The sequence below is a fragment of the Macrobrachium nipponense genome, chromosome 32, assembly GCF_015104395.2.
Source record: "Macrobrachium nipponense isolate FS-2020 chromosome 32, ASM1510439v2, whole genome shotgun sequence".
Taxonomy (NCBI): Eukaryota; Metazoa; Arthropoda; class Malacostraca; order Decapoda; family Palaemonidae; genus Macrobrachium; species Macrobrachium nipponense.
In genome coordinates, this window is record NC_061094.1 from 32,109,669 (window position 1) to 32,131,775 (window position 22,107).

The window sequence follows — 22,107 nt, forward strand, 5'->3', positions numbered from 1 at the left end:
CTTCCACAAAAGTAGCACTAGAACATTTCCTTACTACACAATACCCAAAAGAACCCTGTAAGATTATTTTATTATTCTCTCCAATATTTAAATTATAAACTGCTTCTATGAAATTTTTCAGTATCAGAAAAAATGTGATATCCCAGTCAATATTAAACCATCAACATCTTACCAATACCATATAAGAAAAAAAAAAAAAAAACTCAGCATAGCCCTACTAACACTTTTAGACTATAACATCAATGTATATATCAATAGTAGATCCAATCATTAATGTTAAACATCATTCAGATATGGCAATCAATAATGCACTACGTTAAGAGATTACACTGTAATGTTCAAAGACATCAACTTGTTGTGCCCACTGCAGAACTACAAAAGTAAACTGAAAAACTTATCTTAAAATAATCAAAATTATACAGTGGGTACCTAGACCCTGTCAAGAAATTCTTGATAAAAAAATCTGACAAATATTTAAAAGTGCAACACTTACTCCTTCACTTTGGAGTCCGTTGATTTACTTGGCATTTTCTCATTATCACTATCATCACTATCAATAGGTCCGGATTTCTGTTCCTTTTTTGCCTTTTCATTGTCATTTTCACTATCTGGCCTGCGCACACGGAATATGGACGAAATTACACGTGCTTTATTGTCTTCAGTACAGGATTCTTTTGCATTTGGATCACCTGTTTTCCGCTTTCCTTTACCCCCTTTACCTGTAGTTCTATTGTCTAGCACTTCCTTTTTATCCTCCTCTTTCAACTCGGTTTTCAATATACACGGAACACTATTAATATTAGGTTTGGGCACTTTATCAATTAAACTAAGGGGTATTGTACACGTGAACTTTCGGGAACCAAATTCGTGATGTAATTGGGATATGGGCACTTTTGGTTCTGGACTAACTATCGGAGACTCGCTTGACTTATCAACTAAAGGAGACACACCAGGTCTTCCACTTAGTCTGTTGTCCAAAGGACTACTTTCACTTACACCTTTACTTCGCTCAATTTTACTCCTGTCTTTAGAGTCACTGCTACTAGAACAAGTTCCACTGTTATTTTTGCTCGTTTCTCTATGAGCCTTCCCTCTCCTTCTACTATCTTTTTCCACAGGGTCCCTATCCCTTCCCTTTTTATTGTCTTTATCTAAAGTAAATGCTGAATTAACCAACGGCCCCTTTTCAGAGTTTCCTTGGCTCCTTCCAAAAAGATCCTCACTTTTATTTGCATTTGCTGGCTCAGAGCTGGCTTCACTTAGTGGTGTCCTTCTTGAACTGCTCTTATTGGAACTACTAAACGGTGGCATTGGAGACACATGAGGGCTCAACTGATGGGCCTTCACAGGACTGGAAATGTGATTAAATTCTTTTGCAGTCCTGGATGGGGTACTTCTCTGGGATGCTGGCTGTTTTAAAGGAGTTGCGTTCTCTACATCAATTATACTATCACTATCAGAGTCCAAGTCACATGGTATGTATTCACGTGACTTAACGCTCCTTTTAGACTTAACAGTTTCAGATTTGGCACCATTCTGATTATCCTTTGAGTCAGTCCTCTTTTTTGGAGTCCGTCTTGTGTTATCCCTTGCAACTGTTGTGTCGTTAGACTTCCGAGTTTTATCAGGTAACTTTGATAGGTCTTTCAAGGAACTACTTGGCGTGACAGTAGACTGATTCGAGTCAGACTTTGATGGTCTACCAGGGTCTGAATCACTATCAGAATCATGATGACTGGGGTTAACCCTTCTTGAAGATTTCACTTTGGACTGACGTAACTGGGGGAATGCACGCAGAGTGGGCCTCCGATGTGACTCCCCTACATCTGAGCTATCGTCTGAGTGGACCACTGGCTCATGAGTGTGACGTGACCCACGATGCGAACCAGCACTCTTAACAACCTTGCTATTCCGGCGATCACGTTTCCTTTGAGACTGCAATGGAGGCTTATCCACAGGTGGTGGATCATCCTCAGGGTGACTTAGTGGAGGACCTGGAGTAACAGTCTGGAGAGAGAGAAAAATATTTTATTGGCTTTCCATAGGCATCTTATTTCAAAAATAAAAACAAACGCATGACATCCATAATTTTTCCTGTTTGGAACTTGTAGTTACACTTACAGAAAATTACCAACTATGTTTCTTACCCAGTAATATACTCTTGCATATCATAATAGTATGGTGAACAACTCCCCATCTTCCATTGAGCTTCATTTTAAACTTCAGTAATCACCATCAAATTCTGGTAATATATTGGTTTGGTATGTATTTGGCAGAAATTCAGATATGAACTGCCTGATTAGCATTATCATTATCAATATAAATGAGTTTCAGACCATTGGGAATGGATAAACAGTAAGGGGCACAACACAAAACAATGAAACTAGGACTACATGGATCCTACATAAAACTTTCTGTTCCATCCATAGTGTATACCATACCAAGATGTGAAATGCTCTTTGCCTAACTTCTTAAAAACAAGATTTTCAAATAGGGAACACAAATTTACATGCTTCTACTTCTTGTTAAGAGATGGGAGAATCACTAACCCAACCTGTAAGGAGATGCAATAACCCAATCTCAACCACAGTTAGCTGTCACACTGCTGATGATAACCTTACAAATATCTATGCGAGATATATAAATTACCATATCAAAGACAACCATGTTTAAAACTCAAGTAATTACTTCATGCTAATCTATTTTCTGTTTTTTGCAAACAACCACAGTTCTGTCCCCAAAAATTATTTTTAGTATCTTTAGGTGCTAACATGCCAGAAGTGATTACCTATTATCATTCAAACAAAAAATTGTATATGTATACCAAACTGTATTTGGTGGTAAACTGAGAAAAGGCACAATTTCAAGAAAATCTGCATTAAAAAGCAGACAAATAGAAGAAAAACTTTTTATGAAAATCTACAAACCAGTGGAACTGGCAAAAATACTTAACAACTTTCTTAATAAATTATACAAAAAACTTACCTCTTGTGATGAAGGTGACTTAATCTTCCTAGTGGGTATGTATTTTTCAAGTTTCCAAGGATTGGGAGACTTATCCCCTCCTTGACCCTGCAAAATTTTGACATTTAGTAAAATAAATAAAATCATAATTACTTGGACAAATTCAGCTTCATTTCTATGCTCTAACCAATTTTAGCCAATATCAAAATATATCCAGAACATAACCCTGAGACAAATATTCACATAATGCTAATTCCTAACTGTAACACAATCAAGCACAAAATAAAGGGGTAATACAACAGAGTCCTGTCAGAGAGAGAGAGAGAGAGAGAGAGAGAGAGAGAGAAACAAACCTTGGGTGATGAAGGCTCTGAAGCCGGCTGTTCATCTTCTGAATTGGAAGACACCTCCGAATCATCTGTAGAATCGTCTTCTGAAGAAGAATCTTCTGAAGTTTTAGTAGAGATTGGGGAGAGCAGAGGCTTTGAATTTGAAGAGCCCACTACAGATGACTGTAGCTGTGACTCACTGCTATGGGTGCCACCAACCTGAGAAAATGTATTTTGTTAGAGAAATTGTATTTTGTTAAGATTACAACTCGGAACCGAAGCATTATTCAAATAGTCACACCACACCTGTCACTCTGGGAAATTTACAATTATCTCTGAAGGTTGTTATAAAATCCACCAAAACGAACTGCAACTATAATAATTTCATTGGATTGTAACCTTATTTCCAACAATATTCCCCTTGGTGCAGTAGAAGTAAGTGAATAATGTTGAAGACATTTTCACATACAATAGTTCAAGTCAAGTACCATGACAGGTGAGGTTTGTTGTTTCCAGAAGAGGTGGAACAACCGAAGCCACCTAACTCAAGAATTAATAGTAAGATACATAAAAATCAAAATAATAACGTTAGGTACAATAACATTATAGCTCAAAACCAATGTAGAGCATCCTCGTTGATAAATTTTGACCATATACTCAAAACAAGAATAGTCGCGCTAAAATCACAAGTGAACTACAGGTCTAAGATTAATATTGAGAGTAATAATGCAGTTATAATAAATAAAACAACTATTCATGGGGGCCTTCACTAAGAGAGAGCGAGCTGCGTGAAAAGGGGAAATGCTGCTTACCTGCTCATCTTCACTTTCCTCGGAGAGCGGAAGGTCAGCTTTAACATTCCATCTGTCTCTGAAATATCAACTTCATAATAACAACTGTTGCACTTACATGGTTATACTTGTATATCAACTATTCCAATTACTGAGAATACCATACTATTAACAGAGTACCTTTAATTGACTACTGTAAATATGGTACTTACATAGGCTTCTGGCCTTTGAGAGAGGATATTTCTGACGGCTTATCTGCAGAAGAGAACATTTTATTATCTCCTTTTGTCAAAAAATAAAGAACCCAAAACAACAAATATATTAAAAATATGTGCTAACCTCAAACAATCCAGTAAAAATATTTAGCTACAGGTGAAACAACACTAAACATGGTTCCTCTTGAGTGTGAGTGCATGTATGTGTGTGTCTATATATATATATATATATATATATATATATATATATATATATATATATATATATATATATATATATATATATATATATATATATATATATATTATACAAATACATACAGCTACTGAATGTCTCCTAACTTTAAGCTTATTCTACATATAACCACTAATCTCATGTGCGTGTGTGGTTATTTGTACAGCAATCTTTTTTATCAATCCCAAAACAATTTTAACCAGAATAAATGACCAACGATACAGAAAAAATATTCAAATAGTGACATAAAAGTTTAATGAATTGACGACTGAATGTGACCAAAAAAAAAAAAATAATAAATAAAAAAATAAATAAATAAAAGAGTGACATCTTTCACGAAACCACACCTTCCAAGTATTCATGGTGATGGTGTCCATGACCATTTTTATGGTGGTGGTGATAGTGATTGGTATGGTGATGGTGATGGTGATGGTGTTGGGAGGAGAGTGGTGAATCTGGCGACAAGGGCGGTGAGATTGTGGCAACACTTGGAAGGGTTGTCGTAGGGGGAGGTCGGTGATGGCGACCTATGGCGGCAGGGTGGCTTCCTACTCCTCCGGATACCCTGCTGGTGCGCCGTGAGCCTAGGGGAAGCCCCCCTGGCGCCGGCAGCGGGCCCTGGTACATCCGCATCACGGCCGCCGCCGCCGCTGCCGCCGCCGACACCCGATGCTGTTGCTGAAGCTTGTGCTTGGCTCTTCTTCTTCTTCCTCCCTTCCTTAAACCCTCGACACTGGGAGCCACCAACTGCACCGATACCCATACAAATCGCGGCTCGGGTCACCCCATTCACTGTACACCATGGCGCACATCCGCACCCACAAGCAGGTGTTTCTGCTGCTGCCACTTCTGCTGCTGCCACTATATCTAGCGTCCATGACACACATCGCCAGCCACCGCCGATATTGTACAACATGAGCTCAATACCCAGGGCCTGCTGCTGCTGCTGCTGCTTGCCACAACAGCGTCAGCATCAAACACGCACAAACACACAATTTTCTCTGTTCGCGCTGTCGCTTGCTGCTTGTCCGCTCGCTTGCTCGCTCGCTGGCTCTCTCTTCTCACGATAACACCGCCCACTTCCCTCTATTCGCCAAGCCTTTCGATTCCCTCCACTACGCACTAGCTATTCGCCTTTCTCGAAAATTCCCATCTAATGAAATCCCTTCACTACTGACGTTTTCTCCGAACACGAAAGGTAAGCAATACAGGTGTGATGGCACGTATGCAGGTGTTTGATTTGACGGAGCAGAAGCTGTGGCTAGGGTGTTATGCGTTGCGCGCGGCCTCTAGGACATCGAGTACGTGGTGGAGAAGGGGGAGGGAAGATGGGGGCGCCTACTGCTCGGGGAATGGACATAGGGGGGCCAGGGGGGGTGGGCGTTGTCATGGCAACGGCCTGATCAATGAGGCTCCTTCGCGTCTCCCACCACGCCGATTATAACAACTTTCTCTTCTCTCTAACTACGTCTTTCGTTTTCAATGATACTGAATCCAATAACAACACCAAGAATCGCGATCCTCACACTGCAATGGGGACAACTTAAGGGGTATAAAGAACAACATACACAAAGCGGCAAAAAATACGGGCTGCCTTGTGCAAGGATCACTTAGCAAATCAAACCTTGCAACCGGTTGGTAGAGAGAGAGAGAGAGAGAGAGAGAGAGAGAGAGAGAGAGAGAGAGATTCTAACCTCGCGCACTTGTGGCAAAAGAAAAAATCTACTCAATATGGGGGTAGATAATGCTATTGAAAACCTATTCCTATATAAAACGATATATATACATGAAATAAAAAAATTCTCCGTAGGAGTTTCCTGCAACACAAAAACGAAGGAATATACACAACGGGCAGCAGGCCAAGGGGAAAATGGAACAAGGCGACATATCCGTTGATGAAAGTTCGAGTAATGGCACCTACAAAAGTCGGAAAACTAAAGATGCAAAACAGAAGATGGAGTTCCCTCGTGATACCGTTTTCTTTTGTTTCCCCAGCGGCTTGGAGCAACGATATACTAGGGTGACATCAGCTACCACCAGCAACCCCCAACAAACACGTCCATTTCAACAAAGTACATACAATGAAGTGTACAATAAAGGGGGGGGGGGGGGGGGGGTGATGGGCAAGTATACCTTAAAGAAACTGTGAGATGCTCATACATGGGTTGATACGCGGAGTTGAAAAAAAAATCAAATTGAGGCTATGGCGGTTTAACGAATATTCATGCCAGTGGACAGTAATTATCGACAACACGTAAATCAGTCAATCGATCTGGTATTAAAATTCAAGAACAACAACTATACTGAAAGGAACCTGTTTATAAACCCAAGGCAGTTGCAGAAAACCTTAGTGTTCAAGACAAGCAAACTTTCACTTCAAAGCGTCCTACAGTACCCTTACATCACAAGCAGCCACGTTAAATCCAATTTCAACATTAACAGATTATACTTTCACTGGAAGTTAATAGTTCTGTTGAAAGTAACTATTATTAGCATTCAAATATATGATTTAACTCATTCAAAAGGATATACTATCATCTGATATTTCAGGATCTTCCCTACCGACTCTTCTGGACGATTTCAACTTTCTAAAAATCTTATTTTTTTAAAGTGTAAAGTGTACACATCTCAGACATTTACAATTACACATTATTTACTTCGAAAGTACAATAAACTTTGTAAAACACTAAAACCGGCTTTGGTAAAATATTCGTAATTAACAGCGCAAAACAAAAAGGGAAACTTTACATTTGCAATGTGGACTTACATTGGCATTACGGACTTGAATCCATCAGGTCTACTACAGAAGCACTTAATGGCAAACTTCCACGCGAAAAAATGTCTAAAACTTGATACTCGTCATCTGTTCATTACCGTGTTCCATGGGCCTCGTATTTAAATATCTACTGAATAATGCAGGCGAATATCTTATCTTTCTCGTGGACACAATATTTTCTTCTTACTGAACGGCGACGAGGTCATTCTTCTCATTGCTACGTAGGTACGGAAAAATTAGCAACATTTGAAATATGGCAAATGGTATACTAGGAAAAAACTAAATAGCGTAAATTGAAATAACTTCGAGTGCTCAGAAAGCATTTTCCCTTAGCTAATTTTAGCAATAACAATCAAAAGAGTAAAATGAAATGCCGTACAACTAGGACTTTCTTCCGTATTCCACATTCAACAAATTTTCAAAACGCCTCGATCCACAACTGCTTTCACCCCTATGGAGATCCAATTGCTCGCTCATTCAACTTTACCGCTGGCATTTACTTCCCTTCGGAACACCTAAGTTTTACTCATCTCTCTCTTTTGATCAGTAGTCTTCCTTTTCCCTTCCTCCCCTCCTTACTATCGGCGTACACCATATCTTCAATAAACCTCTATGACACCCAACGCAAAAGTATAAATAATCCTTTCATCTTCCACCAACGAGTTCTTAACCCTGGCCCCATATTTAATCTATAATTTTTCTTGCTGTACTCACTTCTTTCTTAGCGAACTCACTGGACCACATTAATCTCTTGTATCACACACACTTGTCCTTTTTACATTTACAGGCATTTTCACCACTAGTATATACCTCTATTCTGCTATGATGATCTATTAAACACGATTTTAATTAAAAAGAATATGAAATTCTGTCTTCGTTAATTATTTTGAAAGACTGTCACAAAAAATACCTTTTACAATGACATCGCGGATTCGTATGGACATAAAAATTCAACTCGGTGTGCTCATCTACAAAATTTTAGGACGGAAACTACAACAGCAAACATTTATCACCAGATTAATATAACTTTGCAAGGACATAATGTCCGTTATCTGGTAAACATATAATCTTAACTTGGACTCCTAGTTACACCTTCATTGAATTACTCCGAAGAATATTTCAAATAACGTTTGTAAAGGACAAGACAGTTGCCGTGAATGTTAAAGAAAATTGAGTTCAACGAAACTTTAATCATTTCTTCACGCGGGTAAAATGAGATGGTCTTACACCCAAATTCTGTTCAACTGCATTCCCCTCAGTCTAGCATATCTACTGGTTATGAAATTGCACCAAACGCCCACTTCCCAATCTATCTCGTTATAGACGGTTGGGTGTGAACATCTCACTAAGAAGCAGGAGTTATGTTTTGTCTCAACATCTTCCATAACGTAAGCATAATATTACATATATTGAAAAATTTCTCCGTGCGTATGCCAGCTGTTTATAATAGCAAACTATGATTCTGTCGATATGGAATACGCAATATTCAAGTAATGGGAAATGATAACTCACGAGATCGTAATGGAATTTCCATCTGGGTCAAGATAATGATTGCATTTCTTGTGTCTTAATTCCTTAGGTGTATGTGTTGTAAATTGTTCTGGTTAAACGTTTTGGTCACGAGAGAGCATTATGATAACAATAACCTACTAACTGGGAAATTAATTACCCACCACTCAAGCAGAAGTTGGTCAAATCCTACGCAAGCAAGTTACTGATAACTAAATTTATCATCTACCAAAAATTACTACTTTACACATTATATATATATATATATTTATATATATATTATATATATATATATATATATATATAGATATAATATAATATTATTTTATATATTATAAGCCTATATATATCTATATTATATATATATATTATTATATATACTTAAAAAATAATAATTTAAACTTAAAAAAAAGACAAAGGAAGCATTGAGCACTTACTGAATTTCGGAGCATGGTCGTCTCCCCGACGAGAGGATTTGCTGGACGTGTCCTTCAGAGGCGTATCCTTGATGGGTGTCAGAGCAGAAAACGGGAAGTTCCCGTCGCTGTGATCTGGCCGCGGAGTCTGAATGATGGCGGACACGGGGTTCTTCACAGACATCTCCGATCGGATCCTCTGCAGGAGAGCGTCTTCTCCTTCGCCGTCTCCTCCAGCAGCTGCAGCGCCACCCCCACCACCGCCGCTGGCAGAAGCCAACTTGAGGGGAGGCAAATTTGGAGGTTTCCCCATGAGTGTGAATTTGTTGCCGCCTCCGTCGCCAGGACCTGAGCTCGGGCCGCTCTTCAGGTTGCCCTTCACCTCGCCGTTTCTGGGCTGCGAGTGCTGCGATGTATGGGAGGGCGGGTGTGGGGGTTTGGACGTGGGCGGCAGCGACTTGGGCGGCCTCGTCGTCCCATTGCGAGAGGAATGGTGCGCCGGCAAGGAGCGCTGCGACGGTTTAGACGACGAAGACGACGAGGATGAAGACGACCCTGCCATGGGCATGATATTCGTCTGAGGTGGAGGGAGGATGGGCGGGTAAGAGTCGGGGTCGTGTATGGGTTCCCTGGAAGCGATGGGCGTGGGCGGCTGTTGGTACACCCCCAGCAAACTGGTCTTGATTTCGCCGCCGAGTGTCTTGAAATTGTCGTAGGAGCCCAGGATCTTCTCCACGTGATTCTTGATCACCTTACTGCTGTGGGTGGAGCCGCTGGTGGAGCGGCGGAAGAGCTCGAACCTGCCCTGAGGCTCCTGCTCCTTCGAGGAGGAGGAGGCCATGTTGGCCATGCTCTCTCGCATCTTCCGCGCCCTCTGCTTCTCGAACTCTCGATCCCGTGTCATGGATACTTTGTCCAGGTCATTTTCCCGAGGCATGCTGCAAAGAACACACAAACGCCCATTAGTTGTTGTTGTAATAATAATAATAATAATAATAATAATAATAATAATAATTAATAATGGCGAAGAAAACCTACGTGGTGTAAATGTAAATATATGTATATAATAGAAATATACATGCATATCTACAACTATACCAAATGTGGATTTCTTCACCATTTTTGTGACTATGCTAGTGGGAAATTCTAATGTATAATAATAATAATAATAATAATAATAATTATTATTACTATTATTATTATTCTGAGTAACTGGGCAATATTCATCTTGCGAATTTCTAAAAAGTATAAAAATGTTGAAACGTCACGTGATACCAGCTATACCAGCATCAACACCAACTGTAAACCAAATACAACCCGGGCCTGGAATTGAACTATGCTTTACGGAATAATACCTGCACTGATTGCGACCCCTCCTTGACCTGAACCTGATATCCTGTTTTAATAAAATAAAATATCACCTTCAGCATTTTTAGAATTTTTAGAAATTCCCATTACGAATATTGGCCAGTTACTCAATATCACCTTCAGCATTTTTAGAATTTCTAGAAATTCCCATTACGAATATTTGCCAGTTACTCAGAAACATAGCCGGCCAGAGAAGCGGATTGTAAGAAAAATAGAAAAAAAATCAACTCGTTCAATTCTGACATCCTCTTTTAATAGTATTAGTATTAGTAGTAGTAGTAGTACTACTACTAATAATAATAATAAACAATAATAATAATAAATAATAATAAACAATAATAATAATAAATAATAAACAATAATAATAATAAACAATAATAATAATAATAAACATTAATAATAATTATTTACAGCTCATCACTTAACATTCGTAACGAACTTCCAAAAATAAAGGAAAAATATCTAGAAAAGTCTTATCAGTCAACAGCAGCAAACAGTATAGGTAACTCATGTGCAACAACCACCACCAGCCGACGCTCGCCAAACGAATATCACCGATACTGAGTCATCAAGAAATCGACCAAAACTAGGCACGACAACATCACAAAATGTTCGTTGCTGTCATTCACTTCTCCCGGGATCGAAAACATTCTTTTGTTTCTCTCTCTCTCTCTCTCTATCGATTAATCTTACCACTGAGTTGTTACGCGGTAAGGGATACCAGCCAATATATGTATTTATTGAATATCATTCTAAATAAAATGGAAGGCTTGTTATAAGCACAGGAGGGTATGAAATGCCGTTTTCATACGGTATATGATCTTTAACAGAGATGTGATGAGAGAGCAGATTGGTATCACCTGTCCAAGAGGGAGGCATTGCCTCGTCCAGGGATGCCTTCCCCTCTGTGGATCCGGTAATTACTTGTTTTTTTATTTTTATTCTTTAATGAGAGAGAGAGAGAGAGAGAGAGAGAGAGAGAGAGAGAGAGAGAGAGAGAGAGAGACCTGGGATGCGATATGCAAGCCCAAGGATGTCACGCAATGCAACCCACCAGGATATTAAGAAAATCAGACAAATTATATTAATTTTCATGACAAGTCAAGTTGAAGAATGAAAACGGACTCGCTAGGTAGGACGAAATGTCAACGAATAAAACCGCTCTTGAAACCTATTAAATTCGACAGCAAAAGTGGCTGTGCCCTTACTCGTGAGTCGAGATATTGTAAACGGTCGACCATAAGTTGTGAGTACTTCAGATTGTGTGAGGAGGAGGAGGAGGAAGAGACTGCACACTGCGGAGCTAGTAATAAACGGAAGGAGGTGAGAGAATGACGTAATTAGGAGGAGGAGACTGAAAGGATGGCGCTGGATGCTCAAGGCATACCTCAGGCCTAACCGAACTGCATGCAAGCAGCGGAGATAATCGCAAGCACCGACCAACGGAGAGAAAACAGAATAGAAAATGTGACGGCAGAGAGAAGACAAATACAATGACATAGTAAAGTGAGAAGAGGTTGTGAGGAGAGAGAGAGAGAGAGAGAGAGAGAGAGAGAATTAAAGGGGAAGAAGCAACAGCACGAGAGACGGGGGGAAGTCTGGAGGGGTGAGGAAGAGGTGAAAATAAAGTGGCATCGGGGAGAAAATGGGACTCGAGCAATAAGAAAGAAAATGGAACTTCGCCTGTTTCCCATGCCTTTGGGAATGTGGGGAAGAGGGGTTGTATACACACTTTACCTATCTAATATTCTATATTTCATGCGACATGCAATGGGAAATCGGACAACGTCAGCGGCTACATTGTAAACAATTAGCGTTACACATGACCCAGGTTCCTGTTACGGCAATTAACAAGCAAATAATCTAAATCATAACACAAGAAAATCGGGGGAGAGAGAGAGAGAGAGAGAGAGAGAGAGAGAGAGAGAGAGAGAGAGAGAGAGAGAGAGAGAGAGAGACATTCTACGCTACCTACGGACAAAGAAAGCTTTAAAAAGACAGGATGACGACTATTATCAACTGGATTAGCTACTGAAGTTTGAGTAGAACTTCAACATACACCTTCCGGTCTGGTACAAAAATAACAATGTGTAACATTTCTTCTTCAAACTGCCCTGACTTAACATACAACAAGACTGCATCATATTTTTTTTCTCTTATCAAGTTTCGAAGTATGAAAAAAAAATACGCCTACGGATAGAAGACGGTTTACCCGGAAACGTGCAAAGGAATAGCGTATCTTACGTGGTTCAAAATGAAAAGTTTATTAGAGAGAGAGAGAGAGAGAGAGAGAGAGAGAGAGAGAGAGAGAGAGAGAGAGAGGGAGGGGGGGGGGGGGGGGGAACCTATTACCTTGCGACGGATTTTTTGTTAGAATGAGGAAGAGCTATTCCGGACTAACAAAGACGCTTCAGTCTCAAGCGAACTTAGAAATTGCATTCAATAAATAATATTTCTACAAAACGTGAAACTGCCAGAGTTTCTTTAGACCTGAAAAGAATATTATGACCACATACAATGAAGCATATAGGATATTTGAACCTAGAGCACATTGTACGTCAGGTGCGAGCGCATTTCACCATTGCGCACCAAGACTATACAACAAAATACCACCCGAAAAGCGAAGATCATACAAGAAAGGAAATTTAATAAAGAACTACGATACTGACGAGAAAACACTAAAAGACAATTATCAAATACATAAGAAGCAACTTATTGAGAAAAAGTTCAAATGCCCGCCAGCGAGGGAAGCATTCTTGAGGTGGGCTGTACACAAACAAAAAGTAAACACACAGCAACAGCGACCCCCCCCCCCCCAAAAAAAAAAAGAAAATGGGTGGAACACGTCGCAACGGTTGACTAAAATAAAATTCAACACACCAAAGGTTTCACTCGACCAAGCTTATCTAACAATGACCTGGCGTGACTTAGACGATCATGATGTTTAAGGAAAACCAAGTGAAATTCTCGTGAGGTCATTCTCCAATTTCCAACGAAAAGGGAGTGTAATGCAAATCTTGCAAGACATACAAACTATGACACTTACGCTTCCCACCACTCTTTGCTTCCGTCTTCATCTTTCGCTGTTGTCCTCCTACGGGCCGACATTTGCGACTGCAAGGTTGCTTGCTGCAACTTGAAATTCTGAAACAAGCCCAGCAAAGCTGGTGACGCCGAGAGTTTCTTCCTCGGCGCAGGGCTGGAATCCGGCACTGTTTGCGGATGTTCCCCATTCTCAGCTTCTGCACAGGATTTCAAAACAAATTGTGGAGGACGCCGCTTAACCACGGCACCCGTAGAAGGAGGAGGCTCCTCGCACACATCTCCCGTAGAAGACGCCGAAGTTTCAGGACCTTGGGCAACACCTTCGGGTCCCATAACGGAAAGCGCAAAGAACTGGCATGAATCGAACTTCACTCAACGAGGTCAAAAAGGTCACTGACTGACTGAGTGAGTCGGAGTGACTGACTGACGGACCCAGAAAACGTTTCCCCTACCTGGAGCCTTCAACTGGCCGAGATCAACTTAATCCTTTATGTTCCAACCAATGATGTAGAAGAAAGCCAAGGAAGGCACGGAATACCTTAGCTCATTGGCTGATCGCCGTAGGCCTTACCGCCCAAGAACAATTAAGGGAAAATGGGTTTATCAGAAATACCACAGAATGCCTGCCAAAATATTTTACTACTCGTATACGCGCGCGAATAAACAATAAACGAATAAATAATCACACGCGCGCGCTATATGCCATATAACTGACAATGAAATATTAAATATAACCTTCATATTTTTTAAGATTACTGAGTAGACTTGAAACATGAGAAAAGAATTTATCATTTCCTTGTCATCTACCATAAACATATCTCACAACTGACCCACACGTGCATGTAAGTTTCACATCACCGTGATTCATTTACACGCATTAAGCTACAATTGTCCTTTAACATCTAATTCACTCTACCTCGGAATTTATATATTTTCTGTTAACCGAAGGAGAAGTTTTGTTAAGAAATTCGTCGGCTCATATGCAAACTGTGGGTGCTCAGTAAATAAAAGGATAAATTCACACAGCTAGAGAAGCTTCTAGAAAGGGAATTGCTCAGCTCAGAATTGCTCAAAGAAAACCACGCCAAAGCATGTTTTTTTTCCGCTCTGAATCTTATTGTCAGTACAACGTTGCACAATCTTAAAATTTTCCAAATAACATTCCAACAAGATGCTACTACCAATAGAATGCGTCAAAATACTTGAACAAACGTAGGGTATTATTTATATCAGCATATAAAAAACGAGAGGTAAAACTTCTGGCGGTAGTACTTTTTCGCTATACAAAAAGTGCCATAAGTTTCACAATTGGTATCAATTGATCTATTTTTCAGAACTTATATTTCAACCCAACAATTGGTAGGGGACAAACTCTACTGCGTTATTCAAAGCTGGGGTCAGGATATAGAATTCTTTAAACAAAAAATCAACCTAAGTTATTCACACATTGACCCCACAGTTGCAAGGATGAATAACTCTGAAGCTCCCTCTGGAGAGAGTGCTTTCAAACCCACTGGGTTGTTGTGTTTGTTTGTGTGTGAATAAACACCGGAATGAACTCCAAGTCTATCAACTTCTGCCTGTCGCACATTTCGCCACCCACTTCCAACACCTTGAAACACAAACACGGAATATCTTAAATGATTCTCATATCACAGGGGACATCGAAACAGGGATACAAAGAGTCAAGTTTGGACAATTGCCTTTTGATCCCCAGAGGACGATAACCTTCAGTCACCTCATACCTACAATAAGAGCTGAGCTCTCGCACACATTCATCCTAAAGACGATATGAACCTAAATCAACAATGGTAGCATTATGTAAAGATAGGTGAAATGAATTGTATTCATGAAGCCCTGGAAACCTAAGAAGGCCGTGAAAGCCTAGAGAGCGTGGTAAGAGGTATAGCTGACAAGAATACAGAATCTCTTCCTACTTTTGGACCACCACGTCGTTTATTTTAGGAGACAAATGACCGTTGGGTTCAACGGTTATTGTGGGTAAGTGCGCACGGTGTGTGTGTGTGTGTGTGTTGCGATATCTATCTAAATCCTTCAAGGCCGTAATCCCGGGCAGGCAAAACAATTTTAAAGGACAAGAAGATCCACAGGTATTCTTTAATTTCCCACTAGTACCTTCTTGATGGAGCAAAATATGACTCCCTATATCTTCCACTAATCCTACTTAAAAGTTCTGGTCAATCGATTCACTTTCCCAGGAAGGGAGACGTTAATCCCCTATGAGTCCTAGGGTCAATGACCTGTTTTAATAGAACTAAACCAGCTCTCCATCAAATTCCTACCCACTTCGCCAATGTTAAATCAGGATGCCAGCCACCAGGTATGAATAAGGAAATGACACTTTTTCACCGTGAACTACACCGACGCACAAAACACATTTACTCTCAAAATCTTTATAAGTAAACAAGTCAACGTAAGAAGCGTAACAAAATGCAAGAAGTGTGCCATTCCGTTCAAATTAAATTCCCAGCTCAAGACCGGGATATATTACTAATTTGCAGCATAAAACCACATCTCTTATACGGTTATAACAAGCAATAGCCTTAAAATGAAGAATGGAAAATTCTAAAATTGCTGAAATAACCACTGTGCGAGACAAAGCAGTGATGCATAAGCCAAGCATGTTCTTATAGAGTTGTTGTTTCTTTCTTATTTACCTGGCAATGTTGTGCCAGCACGTTGGTTGGAGTATCTATTCCAAAAGTCACGGGGTCTAATACTGACCAAGACAATTCAACGTAAATTGAATTCGATCTCAGGGGGTACTTTTGTTTTAATAATTTTGATTATAAGTTAATTGTATAAGTAACAAAATTTATAGTAAAATAAAATAAAAATAATAAAAACAAATAAAAATAATAAAAAAATAAATTATTGATATAAAACAAAATTGAAAATAAAAATAAAAATTTAAGAAAAATAAAAATGAAAATAAAAAAAATAATATATAAATTATAAATACACCGTATTTCATTGCCAAAGCGTTTCAAGAGCGCGTGGGCGATTCTTAAAATATAATATAGGCATCCAAAATTTTTTTTTTCAAGATACAATAAAAGGAATAGAGGTCTGGATTAAACAATACTTGAGGGTCTCTCCTCCCACTTTTCATCAATGTATAAATACGAAAAACTATCTTTTTTTATGGTAATGGTGGCTATGACTCAATATACAATAGGTCGACAATCGAACAAATAAAACATTTACTAGGAACAAATCACCGAACATTCCCATACACAAGTTATCAAAAGACAATTACAAATTTCTGTTTTCAATAATCTGTACGTTGAAGGGTGAGCGCTGGTGGCCTTGTGAAGAAAGCCAGACACCAAAAGACATAAATAATGCAGCTACTCCAGACGCATTACCTTCAGCGACTACGAAAAGTAAAATATGAACGAATCTTACAAAGGCATAGGTAAAAAGAACATCAAATGATGTCCTTAAATGTTATTGAGAACTTAAAAACAAAAGGAATGGCCCAAAAAGGAAAGAGATGCCAAGATGCAAAGATGCAGAATGCCATATGCCATAAAAGTTAAAAAAAAAAACTCGCCTTCTAATCCATGAAAATGGAGAAGAGTACAGATCTGAATAAAGCCCGAAACAATCATTTCTTTTTTCGAAAGCTAAATTCCCAAATCAGTGGCCATGACCTTTAAACAAAGCAGATTTTCACTGACGACAACCTGTTGACGCCATGGCTGCTTTTTTTTTTCTTATTCTTCTCCTCCCCGCTGCCTCAAAAAGAAATAGGCAATCGCCTCGTCACAGACAAACTTACGGCGAGTGTGACACTCTCAAGGCTTAGAAGAAGAAGGCTGACCTATAAGAATAATATCCATTAAACAATGTCAAAGACTTTATTATGCTCAGCTCATATTTCGGAGACTGATAAACTGTTAACACTCAAAATAAAATGACCGATTACCTATTAGGAAGTTAAACTACATCGCCAACCGAAGTTAAAAAATCAATAAACTACAAGAAAACACTGGTGCAAGAGATAACCGATACACCTAACCGGGCGAGGAGGAGGAAGAGGAGGAGGAAAAGGAGGAGGAGGAGGAGGAGGAGGGTCAAATAGCCAGAAGGTTGCACGAGGAGGAGGGGGATGGGGACGGGGGAGGAAGAACGGAGGGGGTGAGGGAGGACTCCGGGGAGTTAAGTTATTGTTAGTAGTCGTCCAATGTTGTGGAAATCCCGAATGGCGTGCCTCAATCAATACGATGGTAATTAAATGACCAACCGGCCGTGCCTAATGGGAATCAAATGAGACCTCTCCCAGTCCTCTCTGACAGCATCCAAATAATTCCGTCTCATTATAATTAATCCGAAACAGTATTTACCCGCCATCACGAGTACTGTTTGCCGAAATTGATGCCAAATGTAAACCAGCTGGATGTCCATCAACAGATGCTGGTTCCAGGACACTTCTATATCCAAGTGGTTACCTTCTATCTCTACTTTGATTCCAGTCACTTGCTTTTAACTATGAAGGAGGCGCTTCCAGAACACAAGCAACATGCACAGCTTTCCAACATTAATTCGAAACTCTATATTGTCGGTCTTTTCAAAGTTACATCACTATCAACGTAATTGTTTTTGGAAAAAATACCAACATAAGAGAGAGAGAGAGAGAGAGAGAGAGAGATACTGGAAAACAATTAGCTTCAAAATCTATTTTCTTACAAATGTTCAATCCGTTCAAAATGACTATGAGCTAACAACATGCGCGCTTCTTTCATATCCACACATATATATTAAACATCTAATAAATTAAATTCTCTGACACTTAAGTTTTGAATAATTACAACTTAAGTAGATACTGGCAGACACTATCAGCACTACTGATATGATTACTAGCATGCAAACACTCAATGTACCGAAATGTTCAATCTATTAATACCTGCCTTCCCCCCCAAAAAATGAGAATACATACATGCAACCATATACATATATATATATATATATTATATATATTATATATATAAATTATATAATAATATATATATTATAATATATTTAATATCTATATATATATATATATATATATATAATATAAATATATATATATATATATTCAATGTGTAAAATATTTCATTGGTGCATCATTCATACATAAATGAAAATGAAGAAGACACAGTGAAAAACTGAATGACAACTTCCCATGTTTCTAAGTAAAATCATCCCCTCGTATTCCGAAGGCCAATACATTTACAACTATGTTTCAGTATACCAAGTGTGTTTACAATTATTTCCATTCCCGTGGTGAGATTAGCAATTTTCTTTTCACATTCCCAAAGTGACAGAAATGTTGAAGTGAAACGGATATATTTCAGTTTGAAGAAAAATTCAGAAAGACAAACCAAAAAATGACCGACACTCAAACATTTGCGTTTGTCATATCTGGCCGCAGGTGGCTAAAAGATAATTTACCCATGACAATCTTTTGATGTAAACTGAAGATAAAGATATGAAATGCAAAATCATCATTGATCCACTAATGTACTCTGGCATCGCAAGGGCTGTCTTGAGTGAAAGCAAAATTAGAATTGTACAGACATAAAAAGCAAATATGGTGTGTTTGTGTGTGAGTGCGTGTGTGTAGAGAGAGAGAGAGAGAGAGAGAGAGAGAGAGAGAGAGAGAGAGAGAGAGAGAGAAAATCATATGGGCTGTCTTGAGTAAAAGCAAAATTGAACTGTACAAACATACAAGGCATATATGATGTGTGTTTGTGAGAGGAGAGGAGAGGAGAGAGAGAGAGAGAGAGAGAGAGAGAGAGAGAGAGAGAGAGAGAGAGAGAGAGTTTGTCTTAGCTGAGTTTTACTTTTGGTTAGGCCAAGGTCACTGAATCAGGCTATAAGACTTCTTGACCGTAAAGTACATTTGGCACAGCTCTTCAAAAACTAAGCCACGTTTTCAACGTGCCTAAGTTTTATATATATATATATTATATATATATATATATATATATATATATATATATATATATATATATATATATATATAATCCTTTGGCAATAAAAACTAATTGAACGGCTTAAAACTGAAAAATAATTTTTGAAACGAATCTACAATGGAGTTCTTTCGAAACCATACTTCAATGTAGTTTATAAACAAACCTTGAATGTTGTACTTTGGCATCCTAGTGCTAATCTCCTTTTGCTCCGCCCTACCACAGTCATTTCTGTCTGAAGGACGTTGGTATAAAGGATTAAAAGGTTTAAAACATATGGACTCGCTGGTCACAACACCTGAAAAGGATTAAAGGTCGCAACTCAATTTTAAGACGTGCTGCGAGAAAACCGTTAAACTCGAGAACTGAATGAGCCAATGGCGCTTCATACTCTGAATACCAATGAACCTGGATGAATAGGCAAGCAGAATCTATGTATGTATGTTTGTATTTATATATATGTATCCATAAATGTATACATGTATGCATATATATTTATATACATACATACATACATACATACACGACGCTTTGTGCATGCCTATTTACGAACTATTGTCCTCTCAGTAATGAAAAAAAAAAATACAGCTAATTATGAGACGTCCGTCAAGAGAGACCACCTCTCACCAATATACAAACTCCGTATATTATACGTCAACTAGATATAGTCTCAAAAAATCATAAATAATTCTGACACAAAAGTCTACAAATTCAACTGAAAATACGATGATTACTGGAGCTCGAGTAACCTTTCCACCTCCAAACATGTCATCATCCATCCATTCCTCATCAACAGACGCTAAGCCGTCCGTCCAGCAGACAGCAAATCCCGACACTTGGTCAATTATTGAGTCGCTTCCTCGTGAAAACTGAGTGTGCTGGCCAGCCGAAGTAGCTCCTATCAACCAACTTAGAAAGTTACCTTTCACGAAATTCATTTGAAATTTCGATACCAACCAAACCGGATCAATGTTTCAAACCGCACTGCAATTTTCATAACACGTAAATGTCAATGCATCCACCACTGACAAGAGGACGACATTCAACCATCGTGCAATAATCTAAGACATCAATCAAGGCTTGGCAAACAATATCGAATTAGAAAATGTTTGTGGATGAAAATATTGAGGCAAGAGACGTAAATCTACGAAAAACTTAACGGACGAAATGAAATAGTTTTACAAATAAATTGACTTTCTGCTTGATAACCATGCAGCACTGGCAAAAGTGCTCACGTTACAAGACTACTGTCACTGCACTGCAGGAAACTTCGCCAAGAAAATTACCTATGTGACAAAACAGCACGAACTACTAAGTAAAAAATAGTTTTGAGTTAAACCTCGAAAGAGTTAGTCAGTGAGATGTACAATTCCTTCAACAAGCGCCTACTTGCTGATGCAGACGAACGAGCAGGCACTGTAAAATATGTGAAACAAAATGTGCCAATAGCTATTGCTAACAATTTGGCAAGGCTTTAGGTAGCAGCGGCTACTACACAAGTTATCACCGGAAAAACAAGCTAGCAAAGCGGACAACGTGCACGCGTGAGCAGCTGACGTCACAGGAAATGCACACAAACGAGAGCTTCGAAAGACTCCGAGCTTTGTGGGCAGTTAGGGAAAGGAGAGCATGGGAGAACATGATACCTAATAAACTCGAATTTCCAACACAGCAGATATTGATATGAGCTGCACCTCTCTTTCAAAATTGACACGAACCGGTATTCATGTTACCTTATCGGTACTAACATTAAATCAATGCCTATCGCAAACAGCATTGTTGGGCGAAGAAAGGGAGTAGCTGAACAGAGAAATACAGGCGAGAGATATTCATCAGAAAAATGAGATCGCAGATGTTTCTTACGATATGAAGAAGTATGCAGTCTAAGACAGTTGATTAAAAAAAATAAATAAATAATTACTCGCCTACACAAAATGCTAATATGAATAATATGAAGAGAATCTTCTATGACGAATATTTTTTATTTACACGTTTTAAACATTGCGCACCAAGGCTATACAACTAAATAACGCCTGAAGTGAAGAAAGCAAATAAAAAAAAGAACTAAACTCTCCCCTATTCTGCAGGAGCTACGATAGTGATGAGAAAACACTTAAAAGACAATTATCAAATATAAGAGGCAACTTATTTTGCAAACGTAGTACAAGGGTCCGCCAAAGAGGGAATCATCCGTGGAGGGCTCTACATAAAACTAAACAAAGGCAAGTTTACAATCCACTGAAACCTACAAAGACCAACTAATAAACCTACTTTTTGCACCGATAATTTGATTTTTAAAAATAATGACTACTTCATTCAATCAGCCTCGTTTATTCATTACCTTTATCTGACACAAAGATACTAATTTATATTTTACACAGATACTAAAACGTTATATACAACTTTCTTAATTCTGTAATAGAATACAATGCTTTATAATAATCTTCACTTCTGACTACAGATGAAACAAAGTCTTTG

General features: G+C 38.9%; 1 protein-coding gene across 9 annotated transcripts in view; it reads right to left on the bottom strand.

Annotated features, from left to right (window-relative positions):
* LOC135207318 (AF4/FMR2 family member 1-like) overlaps positions 1-22,107 on the bottom strand; it is a 215,855-nt gene that overhangs the window by 12,886 nt on the left and 180,862 nt on the right. For 8 of the 9 annotated variants that reach the window (XM_064239017.1, XM_064239013.1, XM_064239016.1 and 5 more), the window contains 6 exons: positions 9,257-10,173; positions 4,297-4,339; positions 4,106-4,163; positions 3,318-3,512; positions 2,986-3,072; positions 494-2,007 (listed from right to left, as the gene is read on the bottom strand). In XM_064239017.1, coding sequence (XP_064095087.1) covers positions 494-2,007; positions 2,986-3,072; positions 3,318-3,512; positions 4,106-4,163; positions 4,297-4,339; positions 9,257-10,173 — 2,814 coding nt within the window. Of the gene's footprint in view, positions 1-493; positions 2,008-2,985; positions 3,073-3,317; positions 3,513-4,105; positions 4,164-4,296; positions 4,340-4,881; positions 5,781-9,256; positions 10,174-22,107 lie in introns of those variants that run through there. The other variant, XM_064239018.1, reaches the window with a different exon arrangement.